This window comes from Meriones unguiculatus, chromosome 8 (assembly GCF_030254825.1).
Source record: "Meriones unguiculatus strain TT.TT164.6M chromosome 8, Bangor_MerUng_6.1, whole genome shotgun sequence".
NCBI classification, from domain to species: Eukaryota; Metazoa; Chordata; class Mammalia; order Rodentia; family Muridae; genus Meriones; species Meriones unguiculatus.
In genome coordinates this window covers 82144485-82161367 of record NC_083356.1, presented here as the reverse complement: position 1 = coordinate 82161367, position 16883 = coordinate 82144485, and the positions used below count along the sequence as shown (strand labels likewise).

Sequence of the window (16883 nt, the reverse complement as noted above, 5' to 3'; positions counted from 1 at the left end):
CACTGTAATTTGGGAATCGTGGGTTACAACAAAATATTTATTTATCTGCTTGCTTCAGTATTTAAGCCTTCGCCTCCTTTAGTACTGAGTTGCCAGACACCTAGTAAAATATTGAAGTAAAAGTTCCACAAAAGCTTGCCTGTTACAAAGAACATTTATTCACTGGAAGGGTGAGTGCTGGAGGGGGATTCAGGGTGAGTCGGGGAAGGTGAATGAGGGAGCATGAGTAGGGGAGGGGAAATGAAGGAGGGTGATTGAGAGGTGGTGGAGGTGGAGGTCAATGAGGGAGGGTTGAGTGTTGCCATTTGCACTTTTCCTTTGCTTCCTGGGTTGCTGTGCACTGAATGCTGCTTTCACTGCAGTGACAAACTGCCAGATACATATTTCCTTTCAGTTACTGTGTCTCTGACAATTAGCTTAAAATAAACTTTCGAAGCAGCACTCTTGTAAAACCTCTGCCAGAGGGTTTTTCTCTGCCACATGAGAACCCTGTCTGGGCTGCTGAGTCACAGAACTTCTCCATCCATAACTAACAGTGCAAACTGAGGAGCCTGAGTCCTTTGACATCTAAGCACAGGAGCAAAGGGAAGCTTTAGAAACCCAGAGCTTAGCTGGCATTTTAAAACCTTTCACGTTTCGATGGAATGTCCCTGATACAGCCTTTTGGGGATGTTTGAGATGATATTTATGGAGCCAAGCAAATTTGTGCTCATCACTCTACTCTGACAATTATTGACAACTCATATGACTTTAATAAATATCTTATTTTAAGGAATTGTTCCAATTTCTATAAAGTGGAGATGTTGGTATCTAATCTGGGATTATGTGGAGTTAGAGGTTACAGGCAGCATCTCCTGTTTCAGCAATCCCATATTTAGTTAGTGCTCCAGGACCTTCTTATACATGCCATGGGACGTATCATCATTGCTTTTCATAGCATAAAAATCTTGGAAACGGCATAATTCTCTAACTAAAAATAAATAAATAAGTAAATACATGTACTGTGTTCATTTCTAAAATCAGTGAGATACAAATCAAATCTGATGAAATCTCGTCATGATTCAATTCTGGATAATGAGACTGAATGTCCTACCTCATAGAAAGTCAGCTCCTTCAAATGTGATCAAAACTACTCTGCTTTTTACAGCATCTGAGTTTTTCGCTTTTAGTGGCACAGAAAATAAAATTCATCTTAGTGCTAGTAATGCATCAGAGGACTGAGAGTAAAGCTGAAATGATAACTAAAATTTAGAGAAATGGTTACTGCAGGGCCTTCAATTAGTCAGCTGGCTAGCACGTAGACCATTAACATAATTTCTCAGTGAATACTGCAAGAAGATTTTTAGGAGAGGTATTTTGGAATCAGTTGATGTTTTCTTGTGAAGAGTTTTTATATCTTTCAGGAAGTTTCTCTGGTGAGTAATACTCTTACCTACAAAATTTTTAAAAGGCATGTTGGTGAATTACAGAAACTCGAAGCAGCCAGGAGCACATGGCTGACTGGCAGCCAAACCCCAGGAGTTCAGCTGTGAATCTCCAGGGACTTCAAGGACGAGGGGAGCCCTTTCTTCCCTAGAATAAATGATGACTCTCAGGCAGCCATGGTGGAGAAGTGGAGTGAGAGAGATTCATTTCATGAAACAAGGACTTATAAACCTTGGGCAGTGGGAAGGGCCCCAAGGGTAAATGTGTTTGATTCAATGGGGCTAGCAGTGCTAGGGATACTTGATTTACATATAGTGGCTCAGTGCCTCATTTACATGCAGTAGCGCCTCCCTACCACAAGAAGACCTCAGTACTTAATTATCCTATGGGTTAGGGAAATCTCTAGGTACAATTGAAGGTCATTTGTTGAAAGCTAAGATCTTAATTCCTGGATTATTTCCGGGAATCCCCAGGCACTTGATGAACAGGTTCCTTATCAGGAAAGGGTGAGTGAGGCTCAGTAATATTCCCTGAGGGCTATGTGACATTCCTTAGGGGACCTAGGGTCCCCCAGATCAATCAAAGAGAGAACCCCCTACATGGAAATGCCAGACTTTGACCCTTTCATTAGAGTTCTACACTTTTCCTTTATAGATCCTTCTATTTTCAACTTATTTTAAAATGTATTAATATATCTTTGTCAAAGAAATTTATACATCACTCTGTTAATTCCCCACCTATTTTTGAACATCATATCCACACTTTTCAGAGTTTTAGCAGAGAAACAATACCAGTATGTTTTCTTCTTTGTGCATATGTGCAGCTTATGTGTTTGTGTGTTTGTGTGTGTGTGTGTGTGTGTATGTATGTATGTATGTGAAGTAGGGAAGAAGGGAAAGAGACAGGCAGAGCTAACATCCTTTGATGGTCCTTGAAGAATGAAGAACAGTATAAAAATGATCAGGTAAGAACTGGAAGTTCCAGTCAGGACCAATTTTTTTTCCTACAAATACCACAATTCTGTTCAGGGTAGTCTCCCACATCACCCCAAGTTTTGAAGATTTTTTTTCTTTTTACTTTTTTGAGGCTTGTTGATTAAAATCTAAAATTCTATCACAGCAACTTCCATTCCCATTCTTATTAGAGTTGCAAGTTCTGAAAACTATATTTTACCCATTCACATACTTGTCCATATGCACACACATATGCTTGCATACTTATGTATTTGCAAATGTAGCCACTGATGTATGGTAGTCTAAACACTGATTTCCATATAGTTTTACACAAGTTTATGTAAAAGTAATATTAACTGGAGATGATAGATGAACAGCAATGTATTTAGTAGTCATGCTTCCTGAATGAAAGTTGGTAAGTTATTTTATTATAATGAATTTACCATATGGTAACTTTAATGCTGCATGTTATGTAAATTATCAAAATGTGTTCTTTTTAGCTTAAGAAAAGCAAGAAAGTTCAAAAGATTATTTGTAGCTGGTAGTCAAAGAAGTATGTGTGCATTGAAATTTATAGATTGAAATAAAAATAGGGAGGAAGCAAAGGAAGAAAGGAAAGAAGGAAGGAAAGGGAAAAAGGAAGAAAGGCAGGTAAGCAGGCAGGCAGGCAGGCTTACAACTTCACATTCAACTCATTGTTCTTTAGTATGAATTCTTATATACCAAGTAGCTTCTGTTCAGAAAGCACGTGGTTGGCTCAATGACAGCTACAAACCACTCACTTGGTCACATTTACAGCTTAACGAAAAAAAGAAAGTAAGGAGATTGGAAGGATCGACGCCTTGTGTGTGTTCACATAGAGGAGTTTATAGAAAAAGAAAGACAAATTTAAACTCCTACTGTGTCTCAGCTATGGAACGACAGAATAGATCAGTATAATTTCTTCATTGTTTGTCATTTAAACTAAAATCGCATTGATGTCTTTGTGAAGATTTCTTTGATTTCCCTTTTTGGTCAGCAGCTTAACTGTTAGGCTACCCTTTCACAGATTTCCTTTGCCCAGATGTCTTCCAAACTCTTTTATTGATTTGTCTTTTCTAATAAACCAAGTGTTTCTGCTTTCACAAGGCTTCTTGTGGTCTTGTCAGACCTTCCTGACTGGGCTAAAACCTTTTCAAATAGACACTGTTAGTGTTATTTATTTTGCCTTTTGACTCTTGTCTCTGTCAACTGGAAAGAAAATTTGGGAACAGTGTGTTTGGTTTGTCATTGTGTCAGGAGCTTAGTTCAATGGTTGGCACAGGAGGACATCTTCAGTAAATATGTGGTCTGTTTATTCCTGACCAGGAAACAGGTAAGGCTAGTAAGTTTGCACTATGTGGCCATTTTCTTAAAAAATTCTGTGAAAAAAAAATTGTAAACAACAAATGTATGTTTAAATTAGAAGAAGAAAGTAAAAACGCTTGGCTTCTAAACTTTCTGTGGGCTTGTTTTGCTTACTAATTCCTCTCCATCTATTGTCACGCTTGTACCCTGCTGACTTTAATTAAGACCTCACCAGAGATATCTCACACAATGAAACAATAGGCTGAGACTGCATTGATCTAGTCATCTTCTTATTGACAAGGCCTCATAGCACAGGAAGTAAAGAAAAAGAAGCCTGATTTTATTACAATAATCCCTCATTTATGCCAATCCTATTAGTTGTAATATTTTTATCTTTCTCAGCAGGCTTCACAGTACTTAAAATCAACTCAAGGCATGGTACATGTTATCTGATCTTCTTTTGTCATAATATTTTTAACCATGATTTCCTGAACTATTTCTTAAAATCTGTTTAATATTTTACAACATTTACTGAGACAAAAATAATAAAATATTTCAGAACGTTGTCTTTTTTTTTAACTTTTAAAAAATCATCAGTACAATTGCTTTTTCTTGTATTTGTGGTATATTTAAGTTTATGAGGCAAATAACTTGACAACAGAGTTTTGTAGTTTTACATAAAAAAAATTCTCTTTAGTGTAAAGTCAAGGTTAAGCTGTATGAGGAAATATAGGATCCATGCTGTGGTATTTCACTTGGAAAGTGCTTTCAAAACTAGTCCCCTGAGGCTCACTAAATTGGAATTCTATGGCATTGTGATTGCATGTATTAATGTGTGAAAAAAATAAAGAGAAAACATTTTTGCTGATGCATGTGATATTTAATAGCATGAAATACAGCATAAGTACATTTATTACTGCGTTGTTGACTCATACTCTTACTTACTCATTGCAAGCAATTAAAACTATTATTTAATGATGAGTCTTTCTGAGTAAATTCTGGCTTCTCTGCCTTCCTACTACTTTTCTCACACAATATCTATGAAAATGAGGTGAGTAGGACAGAAAGAGCCTCTGTTTGGTGATTTTCATTTCCTGGAGATTGCTGCCATGCTTTACTTAATATCGCTGAATATGAAGAGCAGATCCAGTGTCTGTTTAGAAGCATTGGCTTCTTACAAGTGTTAACTGCACTTCCCCCCAACCGCAAGACTGTGCCTTTGTGTTCACTCCAGTCTGGGACCTCTGATCTGTATAAGCTATTACTTTGAAATAAAAATAGGCGCAGTGTCTGAGCACTGAGAATACTCAAGCATTTGCAGAATTCTTTACCTTAATTACACACAGGAGACATTCCCCGGAGGGTTGATCATTTCATACATTCACAGCCTGTGGCTTGTTGAAATAGATTAGTGTTTGAAACAAAAGTTTAAGTTAGGAATCAAACCAAATGTTTCCAAAGTCACATTCAACCTTCACCATGATGCTGTGACCAGAGAAGCTGGTTTCATTGCATATCATTTCACTGAGTTTCATTCATTTGACTTCAAGAGAAGAGCAAGGGAAAAAAAAATCACAGGATTCCTTGATGCACAGACAGGGAAATGAGAAATTTCCTGAGCCTTGCTACTTCTGGGAAATGCAGGCCAATTAGGGCAGAGCAGAGGGCTTTTGGAGCAGGAAGGACTATGCAAGATTCCTCTCTCCTCTGCAGATTGTGATTCACAGTTCATTATTTCTGAACCCTTACATGCTAGTTTAAATTATAAGAAATTGACACCGGGTCTTTCTAGCATGTAGACTTGTGTTGTTATTGTAATTCACTGATTTCTTTGCTTGATTGCTGCTCCACTTAAATGTATGGCATAATTAACATAAAAATTTATAATCATATCAAAATATCCAACTCACATTTTATTTGCCTGTGCCATTAGAGATGGAGTAATTGCAGCCTTCAATAGTTTGAGCTGAATAACTTTATTTGTTTTTTAAATACAAAACAGTATTCTAACTATCTATTGTTTAATTAAATACCAAGAATTGAATGGAAGATTTTTAATTGAACTATTACTTAGTCTTGAAAGAATATAGTAGTTAGAGCACTTTACATGACAGAATATTTTAGTTTGGCAGGTAAAGTAATTCTTTTTAATATTTTATTTATTATATATACATTGTTCTATCTGCATGTACACCTGCATGCCAGAAGAGGGCACTAGATATCATTATAGATGGTTGTGAGCCACCATGTGGTTGCTGGGAATTGAACTCAGGACCTCTGGAAGAGCAGCCAGTGCTCTTAACCTCTGAGCCATCTCTCCAGCCCAGTAAGGTAATCTTTATGCTTAAAATATGGTCACAGTATGAACTTTATCCTGTAAGCTGAAAGAGACAGAAAGGGAAAGAAAGAGAGAGAGAGAGAGAGAGAGAGAGAGAAAGAAAAAAGAAAGAAAGAAAAAAGAAGAAAGAGAAAGAAAAAAAGGAAGGAAGAAAGGAAAAGAAAAGGCAGCTTGGTTTATCAAGTGTTACCCTTGATTGCACTTTTTTTTCACAATTTATTCGTTATATATCCCCGATTGAAGCCTCTCTCTTAACTCTCCCCAGTCCCACCCTACCTCCCTCTTCTCCCTTAGCTTCTTCTCCTAGTCCACTGAAAGGGGACATTCTCCACCACTGCCATCTGCCCATAGCTTGTTAAGTCTCATCAGGACTGCCTGACCTGATCTGAAAGCTGTCTATCTTGAGGACTAGCTTTTCTGCTACAAGAAGGTAATGTGAGCTTCTAAACAAGGGAAACAACCAATAGCCTACCACAATGACCAGCATACTACTATAGCCCTAAGGGCACAGTAGTGACACACATATTTTGGTGGTAACCAACTCCTTTCTAGTTGGACTTAAGGCCTACTTGGCCCACTTGTGCTGGACATGTGGCTACCTGGAGCTAGTGAAGTCATGGATACCTTGGAGGAGAACCTCAAACCACTGCTTTACTAAAACTACATCATAAATGATCATCCTTCTGTCCACAATAAATGTAGTTCTCACCACTCATGAATAAAACTTTATAATAGACAGAGACTATTACAGAAACAAAAATCAATCAAATGGCAGGGTTGTTCAGCCCAGCCTCAGTGGAAAAGTCCACAATGTAATTCCTGAAATTAATGCTCAGGAAACATTGCAGAAGAGGGCAGAAAGTTCTTGTGTGTATGAGATTGTTTCCTAGGAATATCAGAGAAGTTACATCCCTAGAGATTAAACAAAATGATTACCTAAATGTAGCCTGAACAAGGGCTATAACAATGCACATAATATAGAAAGGGAAAGCCCAGAGGGACTCAACCATAGAGAAAGTACTACAAGTTACTAAAGAATGCTGAGAGTAGGAGAAATTTATTTAAGGCAGAGCACATCAATTTGTAATACAATACTAAATAGTCACCCCTGAAAAACACATACACAAGTAACATGAAACAGACTGAGCAGATAGTATTTAGGAATTCATATGCATATTGTAAAGATTCGTATATATGTAACACCAATTAATAAAAAAAGAGGTCATGACCTTGAAAGAGAACAAGAGAGGATACATGGGAAAGTTGAGAGGAGTAAAAGAATTGGGCAGTCCTGTTAGGCCACAGAGGAGGGCTTTGCAGCCAGTCCTGAAGATACCTGATAAAAGGATCAGATGAATGGGGAGTAGGTCCCCCCTATCAGTGGACTTGGAAAGGGGCACGGTGGAGATGAGGGAGGGAGGGAGGGACTGGGAGGGAATGAGGGATCGGGACATGGCTGGGATACAGAGTTAATAAAATGTAACTGATAAAAAAAATAAAATTAAAATAAAAATAATAAAAAAAAGAATTGGGAAATAATATAAATGTAATATCAAAAACATTTAAAAATTAATTCAGAGAGCACTGCTATAAACTTTAATGTTTTCCAGTTGAACAATTACATAGAATAGAGTGCAGTGTCACAGCCAAGACAGTTCCTGTAATCGTTCACCACTCTTAATCAGATGTCTAAGTCCACTTGTTTCTCTATGTGTTTGTCCATTTAGGTCTATACATGGTTACTCTGGGTGTAGATGGCAGACAGCACAGCAGCTCATCCGTTTACCATTACGTCCACTTCCCTCCTGCCACCGCACCTCTGCTTCCGCAGGAAGATATGATGCTCTGCAGTGTGCATGCAATCTTTAGAGACTGCGTTTTCATTGCAGATTTATTTCTGTATAGTCCCTGACATTGTTTCCTTTGTAGCTACAGTTTGTTCTTTGTTTTGTCCATAACTCTAAGGTAGCTGCCGTGCTCACAGTTCTGGGGTTTATAATTTAATCACCATAAATAGTCACATACAAGTATTTGTTTGTAAAGTTTTCTTATTTTCTGGTGAAAGTTTCCAGGTGTCCAATTATTAAGTCCTTTGGTAAGAATAATACTTAGGTTTTATGTATTTGTTCCGTCTTATGTGTATGTGTGTGTAGTATGTTTGCATTTGTGTGAGCAAATGTATTGTGTGTGTGTGTGTGGATGTGTGTGTGTGTAGGCTTGAAGGTGACAGAGTGTCTTCTTTGATCATTCTTCATTTCATTTACTAAGACAAGGTATCTTGTTGACAGTGCTTGGATTACAGGCATCAGTCATACCTGCTGGGATTTACTTAAGTTCTGGGGATTATAAGTCCTGTTCTCATGTTTGTGGGGCGAGAGCTTATGGCCCTAAGCCATTGGCTCACCCCAATGGTTGGCCTCTAAAGCTCCTCCTAATTACAGTTGCTCGATCATTTCATATTCTGGGCTGAGGCATGTCAGCACTTAGCTTTCACAGGAACTTTTATCTCAGCTATTCTGAGCCATGGATAAGAGTACTCATTGTAATCCGAATTTGAGTTTTTTATTAAATAGAACATCTTTTCACAGACCCATTTGACATCTGTGTATTGTCTTCTGTTTAAGATTTACCATGCTTTCTTGGCACTTCTTAGACTGTTGAATCGGATGCTTCTGTTGGTGATACTTGCTTGTTGCTGGGTATTCAGGTTACAAATTCTCCAGATGCAAGCGTGGCTTTTGCTACCTTTTACAGTGCAAAGTTGTCAAGTTTTTGCTTTATAATTGAAAACTATGCATAATTGTGTAAACAGATCTTTGTTTTGTTGTATTTGAAAGAGGGGTCTAGGCTGGCTTTGAATATGATCCTCCTGCTCATACTCTTGAGAACTGGAATTAGATGCAGTTGCTAGCATGCTCGATAAAGGGTTGTTGTCCTAACAATTAAATCACGTGAATTAGTAGCTATGATTACCAGAGAGTTGGGTTCAAGGGTTCAAGGCTTCAACAGGATTGAGCTTTACATGTATATAAGGACACATGCTAATGGTAAATACCTGGCCTTTACTGATAGTGTTCTATGCACTAGACACCATCATGTATATACAGTGTGAGTGTGTGTGTGTGTGTGTGTGTGTGTGTGTGTGTGTGTGTGTGTTATTGTGCATGTGAGTGACTGTGGAGAACATTATACCTGGGTATTATTCCCCAGGAACTGGCCACCTTGCTTTGTGAGACAGGGTTGTCTCTCACTGGAACCACCATTTCAGGAATTATTCTTTATTAGCTGGCCAGTGAGCACCAGTCTGCAGCATTCTGCCTGTCTTCACTTTCCCAGCCTGGAGGTTATAAGCATGTTCCACAGCATCTGGCTTTTTACATGGGTGCTGGGGATGGCCCAGGTCTCTATGCTCATGTGACTTGCACTTACCAGTCAAACAATATCCTCTGCCCAATAGATCATGTTACTGATAACCAACCTTGGGGAGCTAAGTCCATCTAGAATTGTCTCTTATATTGGCATCATGTAAGAGAGAACAGAATCTTTCAATAGAGAGAATGCTTAGATTTCACCAGTGCATTCATTAAACGTAATGTTTAGGGTGTTCCCAGGAGGTACAGAGCAGTCCATGAAGATGCAGTGGATAAGCAGTTAGGCTTGGGTGGCTCCCAAAGTGTCATCATCCAAGGTGTCAGAGCTAAAGGACTAATAATTAGACATCTGAATTTGAATCTTTTGGGTCAGATTTGAGTTTCAGTGCCTTTCTTTTTTAATAATATTACAGACAATGATAACTCAAAATCAAGGAGGAGAACTTTGGAGTAAACTTTGGTATATGATAAACAATGTTAAGTAATTTACATCTCTCCAAAGTCTTACTATTAAAAATAACCCTTTAAGGATTCCAGCACTCTGCCCAAAGTTTGGCTATGAGTCTCAGTATCCTGGAAGGGACAGGAACTCCATAGAAGAACAAGAGAGCCAAAATACCTGGGTCTGGGGAGCCTGCAGAGACTGATACTACAACCAAGGACCATTCATGGAGATAACCTAGAACCCCTGCAGAGATATAGCCCATGGCAGCTCAGTCTCCAAGTGTGTTCCCTAGTGAGGGGAATAGGAACTCTCTCTGACATAAACTCAGTGGCTGGCTCTTTGATCACCTTACCCTGGGGGTTGCAGTCTTGTCAGGCCACACAGGAAGATGATGCAGCCAGTCCTGATGAGACCTGATAAGCTAGGGTCAGGTAGAAGGGGAGGAGGTCCTCCTCTACCATGGGACTAGGGAAAGGGCATAGGGAGAGAAGAGGGAGGAGGGGTAGGGCTGGAAGGAGACAAAGGAGGGGGCTACAGCAGGTATACAAAGTGAATAAATTATAATGAATAAATATATAATAAATATATAAAATTAATTTTTAAAAATAGAAAAGAAAAATTACCTCTTTAATACCTTCACTTTTTAATTGTGATTACTTATATACTGGTTAAATGTTGTGTCTTTAAAAAAGAAAATATATAAAACAGATAAAATGACCTATGCAGTTATAATTGTTACAACACATAAAACTTTATTAATGATAAATGAAATATATAGTTGTTAAATGCCATGTTTATATATCAATGTGTATTACATCTTTTTGTAAAAGTTATATTAGTTTGGAACATTTTATCCTTTCAGAAAACCAGTATGTTTAAGTAAAAAATGCATGAAGAAAGTTTGTTTGGACTATAGTAAGGGCTATGAGAATCAAGACATAGATATCAATTCAACTTTTACACTAATAGAGAGATAGGGAATGGCAAGTATTTTGCTTTTTATAATTTTTTTTTAAATTTAAGGGATGACTTTTTCCTTATTTTCTTGTATTGTGATGCTTAATCTCAGTTTAATTTTCTGATAACTAGATCGACATGATCTTCATAAATGTTTTACAGAAAGATACCATAACAAAATGGGCACTTTTTAGGAAGATCTTAATATTTCAGGCATCTTACAGTTTCATGATATATTTGAATAAATGTTCATTTTTATGTTAACAGGTTCTCTTTCTCTGAATACTAGACAATCAAGCGACTGTGACAGAGACCCTTGTGAACATACTGCTCAGAAGCAGGGATTGAGTAATAGACCCTGGAATTTAGTGGTCCACCTGTCACTTTTTTTTCTGCTGAATTCCACATTATCCAACACCCACTAGAGAGAATGCAGAGTATGCAGTGGCTAAGAAAGTGATTCAGTAATTGTGGGTTAGTCTGGAGTCACTCATGCTCAATACAAAAGTTCACTCTCCCTCCAAAAGGAAAATTAAAGAAACTTAAACAAATACATTCTCTAAGAAAAGCTAGACAAGAGTATTGATCTCAATATTCCAGGTGAAAGAAAATAATAGATTTGTCTTTCAATGCTAGACTAAAACCAATAGCGTAGATGCAATCGTTTTACTAGTGGAGATGGCTCACAAATCTGATGCTTTGATTTTTTTTTCAGCCAAAAGCCAAGACAGAAATATGATCAGTTAAAATTTTATATTTCCCATATATAGCTTTTTCTGGCACATGGCCCTGAAAGAAGTGTGTCCCGTGGGTACATAGATAAAGAGGTCAAAATATGATGTACTGCCTTCAGACACTGCATCTGAGGAAGTCTAACAGAGACTTTCCTCTGTGCACTTGTAGCAGTTTCCGCCTTCAAACCAAGGGCAAAATGCCAACACCAAGTTCTGCTGGGTGATCTCGAGGGCAGGAACAACCATCTAAACATGCAGCTCTCTGGTGCCTGGGCTTGATCGTCAGGAGCAATTTAGAACCCTCATAGACATAGACAAACTGCACATTTTAGAAAGGATTCTCTATAAATGTGTGTATTTATTTAATTCTTTGTAGTACCTTAATATAATTAGACAGAGCTAAACAGGAGGCTAATGTCGCCAACTATAAAAATATAGTCACAATATCCGATTTCTCTTAGACAAGGCATATCCAGGTGGCACAGAGCCTGTAGAAAAGCCATGCTGATTCTTTTAAGCAAATTGCATGGTGAAGACTTTCATCCTGAGCTATCATACTTGACCATGTTTATATTATTATTATTATTATTATTATTATTATTATTATTATTATTATTGGTGTTTGTTTTCCTGACTACCTTTCTTAGTATTTAAAATAAATCACCTGATGTAGCCATCAGAAACAATGTTTAAAAACTGTATCTCTATAATGCCTGATAGTTTTCATTGTGGCTTTGTGGGTAAACTTTACCTGCTTCTCCCAGAAACAGAGACAGTCCACAGGTAAAATATCATGCAGGTGACCTGGGTGGTTCTTGGTGAGTAGAATGACACTGATACCTACTGTCACTCTGGCCTTTGACTCCCAGGGAGTCGAGAACTGTTAGTTCTCACCCTCTTAGTGCACTTGACTCCTGTCAGTTCCTCCTACCTACTATTTTGTCTCTCCTTTTGGTCATCTTTCTGTTGTTTGATTGCTTTGGAAGAATTGTTTGTGGCTTTCTCAGACTCCTGGTTGAGCTCAGGAACAGTTCGCTGTCACACCTGAACATCAGTCCATAAGCTTCTGCACAGTGGGTTCCATGGTCGGCACAGATGCCCAGAGACATTGCTTCAGTGTGAACTGTGATTGCGTGGGACATGCTAGCAATGCAGATGTCTCTGTTGAGAACTCAGATTTCTTGGTTTCATGGCATTAGTCTCTTTACCTGTAAAATGGAGCCTCCATTCCTTCCAATGCCACCACTTCTTTTATCAGCAGCTACTGTAAAGTTGCCTGTAAAAGTCTAATGCCCTCAGCTATCTAAGACACTAAATATCTAGCTTCCTATTATCCCTGTCTTATTTTCCAAGACAAAAAATGTGAACTTTAACCTATTTTCTGTTCAATCAAGAAATGGTAAGCGAATATTGCAATTTGACTGGCTGTTATTATGTTTAAGTTGTTTAATTTAATTACAGGTCTGTCGATAGACTATGTGGAGAATAAGCTTTATTGGATCAGTTCGGGAAATGGAACCATAAACCGGTGCAACCTGGATGGTGGTAATTTAGAAGTAATAGAGTCAATGAAAGAAGAATTAACAAAAGCTACAGCCTTAACCATCATGGGTAAGTGCAGTGACTCTGCAGTGAGGCTAAATCTCACTGATTAGGAGCTGATTAATTATGACCTATTAAAACCCTAGCGAACTTACTGTTTCATTAGCACCAAAGACACATTCAGGTGGAACATCTCTGTGAACTTCTTCTTGTTTTATTAACTTTAGAAAACAGGCGTGGATGATTGGATTGGATTAGATTAGACACTTAGTGCTGGTATTAAAACTCAGTTCCCTTAATATAATTAGCAAATAGTGCCTTAAAATTATTGCACCTGTTCACAAATCTAATCTAAAGGGTTGGGTATTTCTTTGCTCTGTTTTGGTAATGATTGTTTACACATACATGCATAAATAATATGATACAATGTATTGATGGAGAAATATTTTAAAATTTATTTTTTAGACAACTAGTACATTTTATTACCTTTATGTCCGATCATGAAAACTGCATGAGTAAAAACTAGATGTAACAGCACATGTTTTTTCCCTCAGCACATAGAGAGCTGAGGAAGACTCTGACTTACAGCCTGGGATACCTAGTGAGTCTGAGACTATGCTGTGCTGTAATGAGAACTCACACACAAAAAGACAGTAAATGACAACGATGAAAATTTAAATTTAGAAATTACTTAAGACAGAACAGTGTTCCACTTTCTTATAAAGAGGATAAAAAGGAGATTGTCATTGGATACTGTTCGTGTGTGTGTGTGTGTGTGTGTGTGTGTGTGTACAGAGAGAAAGATGCATACGTATTACAGTGTAAGTGAATGTAAATATTTTAAAGTGCTGATTTCTATATAAATGTCAAATTAAGATCTCAGCTTTCTCTAGCTTTATTTGCTGGGCTTTGAGGAGAATCCTGAAGTTGTTCAGGCAGGGAAGCAAACATGTGAAGAGATGAGAATGAAAACCGGGTTCAGATTGATTTCATCAACCTGGATCATTAATGCCAGGTGGTTCATGTCACAGTTTGGGAAAAGTTCTCCAAGCAACAATCCTTCCAGTTCCAGGTACACAATAAAGCTTAAGGTGCGACTACACAGTAACTCCTTTACAAAGCACATGTGACTGTGAAGGTGGGTTCTATTGCTTAGGCCTAGAGTAAGGCTTAGACTCTAGTGTGGCCTCTGCCCAAGACAGAATAGAAGTCAGCAGGCTATAACACACATGAAACATCTTCCTGAAGGATGGGTAATGATCTCAAGAGGGAAGAGCCCGGGATAAGCATTTTGGGGAAATTTGTGTGAGGTCTGACTCTACAGATAGCAAAAAAGCTCACCACATCATTAACAAAATCCACTTCCAGCCTCTTGGGCAGGAAAATATGTATTTTATCTCCTCCATTGAGAAAAGGCCCCTGTGTGGTTAACATTCCTGGTTTCACCAGTGATCTGAAGGCACAAGGACCTTTGAGGCACAGGCTTTGCCAACTGCCAGTGTAACATTATCTACTTGATTTCCAGGGCTTTCTTCTGTTGTCATTTTTGTTCTCTACCTTACCTTTTGCCATTTTTTTTTCTCAATTATTTCTTGAACTTGAGATTTCCAAAAATAAGAGTTTCTCCAGGTAAGACATTTATACCCATAACTGAAGAATCTCCTTAAAAACAAAGTGAAACAAACAAACAAACAAAAATGCCAATTTCTTATTTCTGGCATTTGGGAATTTCCTGTACTGTTTATATATGCTGTTAGTCAAGTTTAATGTTCTTTTGACAGGATGACTAATATAAACAACTTAAATTAATAAGTTCTTATTTTGGCTCTTGCTTTCAAAGGTTCCCTTTCCTGGGGCTAGCCACATTGATTCTGGGCTTGCGCCAGGTGTAATCACCCCATGGCACAGAGAAACAGCAAGAGAGTATCAGCCGGGCAAAGTACAACTTCCAAGGACATGCCCACACTGCCCAGCTGCTGAAAACAGGAAGATGACCCAACACCTCTTTCTAATCTATTCAGATTGCAATTCTATCAGTGAATTAATCTGTTCATTTTGGGAGACTCCCCAAGATCCAATCCTCTCTGAAAAAGCCAGAACAGAATTAGCCTGTGCTAGACTAATCTCCTAAGCATTTAATTCATTCAGGGTGCTGAGTACACGGTCACATAGCTCAGTGTTGGCATTATTCCCATTGTACATACACAGACACACTGACATTTAATAGACACACGTATATGTGTATATACGTGTACATATTTACCCAAACATATACACAGACAAAGTCAAATCACATATATACATATAAAACACACATGAATGACACCAAGGTTGACAAGAAAACTACATCGCACATCCCAGGGTTAATGTGCTCCTTGTGTTCGCACACACATACACTCATGCACACAAACTGTGTTCAATGACCTCTTTTAAGGTTGAAACTTCACAGCTGTCCTTTAGGATAATTTTTGTTCAGTTGATTTTGTGGGACAAGGTTTCATCGATTGACCTCCAGCTCCCCATGACTTTTTTCTTGATCCTCTTGCATCTTTGCCCCACATGCTAGCAGAGCAGGTGTGAGCCCTGCCCTGGCTTCTACAGGGCGGCTCTGTGAGGTTACTGATGTGACTCAGCATTTTCAAAGCAACCATAACATGTTCTTTCATATGTACTTTCACACATGTTGAACCTCAAAAACGAAAACTGGAAATCTCAAAATTATCATTCACACTGTGCTCAAAACTTAATTCCTGTATAATCTACAAAATCAAAACTAATTACCAAACAACATTTAGGAAACCAATAAATGAGATGAAATGTTATTCTAAAAAAAGTTATACAACTTCAAAAATGGACTTTTTATTTCCCTCAATGTGTCTTTATATTATATACCACATATAATATTATAACATATATTACACTATACAAAATTGTGGCCTTTTTGATAAATTAGTTTCCACTTACCCCACTGACATTACTGTCCTTTTTCTGAGTAGGAAAACTGCAAAACATACTGAACTTGATACTGCAGAAATGTTAAATATCTGGTACTGCCCAAATCAGCACAGTGCCATTATCTGAGGGTACTGCAAACCAATGCAAATCAATAGTTAGAAAAAGCTTTCGAATATTTGCATTAATGGCTTGACATTTCTCTTTGTAAGAAGTAGAAGGTAGGACTGGGAGAAAGACTCAATTGCTAACCAGCTTGTCATATAGGCATGAGGACCAAATAAAAGTCCCCAATACCCAAGTACCATGCTTGGCACCGTGGCTTAAACTTGTAATCCAGGGGTAGGGAGTGGAGGCCAAACAGATTCCTGGCACTTGCTGGCCACCCAACTGAATCTGTTTGATAGGTCCTGGGTCAGTGAGAGATGACGGACAACTCCTGAAGAATGATACTTGAAGTTAACTTCTGCCCTCCATGTGCACACATATAGGCATGCAAATACACACAACCCAACAAATATGGCCTAGTTTTTCTGTGTGGATTAGATTTACTGACAATAAACAGAATGGAGCAGAAGTGCTGATTTGTGATGCTGAGACAAGCATAAACTGTATGAGGCTTCCTGCTTGCCCTCTCTCTTGAGATGCTGACTTTGGCAAAGCCAGGCCACCTGTTATGAGAATACCCAACAAACCCTGTGGAGAAGAGCAAGCAGAGAGAAACAGATGTTCAGCCCACAGCCCTGTCTGTAATCCATCTTGAAAGTGGGAGCTCTTGACTGGTCAGAAACTCTGTAGATTAAAGCACAAATCAACAGCCTTAAAACAGCCTGAAAAGGA

The 16883-nt window shown here is 38.2% G+C and overlaps 1 protein-coding gene across 1 annotated transcript in view; it reads left to right on the top strand.

The window, feature by feature from the left end:
- Lrp1b (LDL receptor related protein 1B) overlaps positions 1-16883 on the top strand; it is a 2037254-nt gene that overhangs the window by 1412257 nt on the left and 608114 nt on the right. Inside the window, exon 32 of the mRNA XM_060390094.1 lies at positions 13011-13160. Within this exon, the coding sequence (XP_060246077.1) occupies positions 13011-13160 (150 nt within the window). The remainder of the gene's footprint in view (positions 1-13010; positions 13161-16883) is intronic.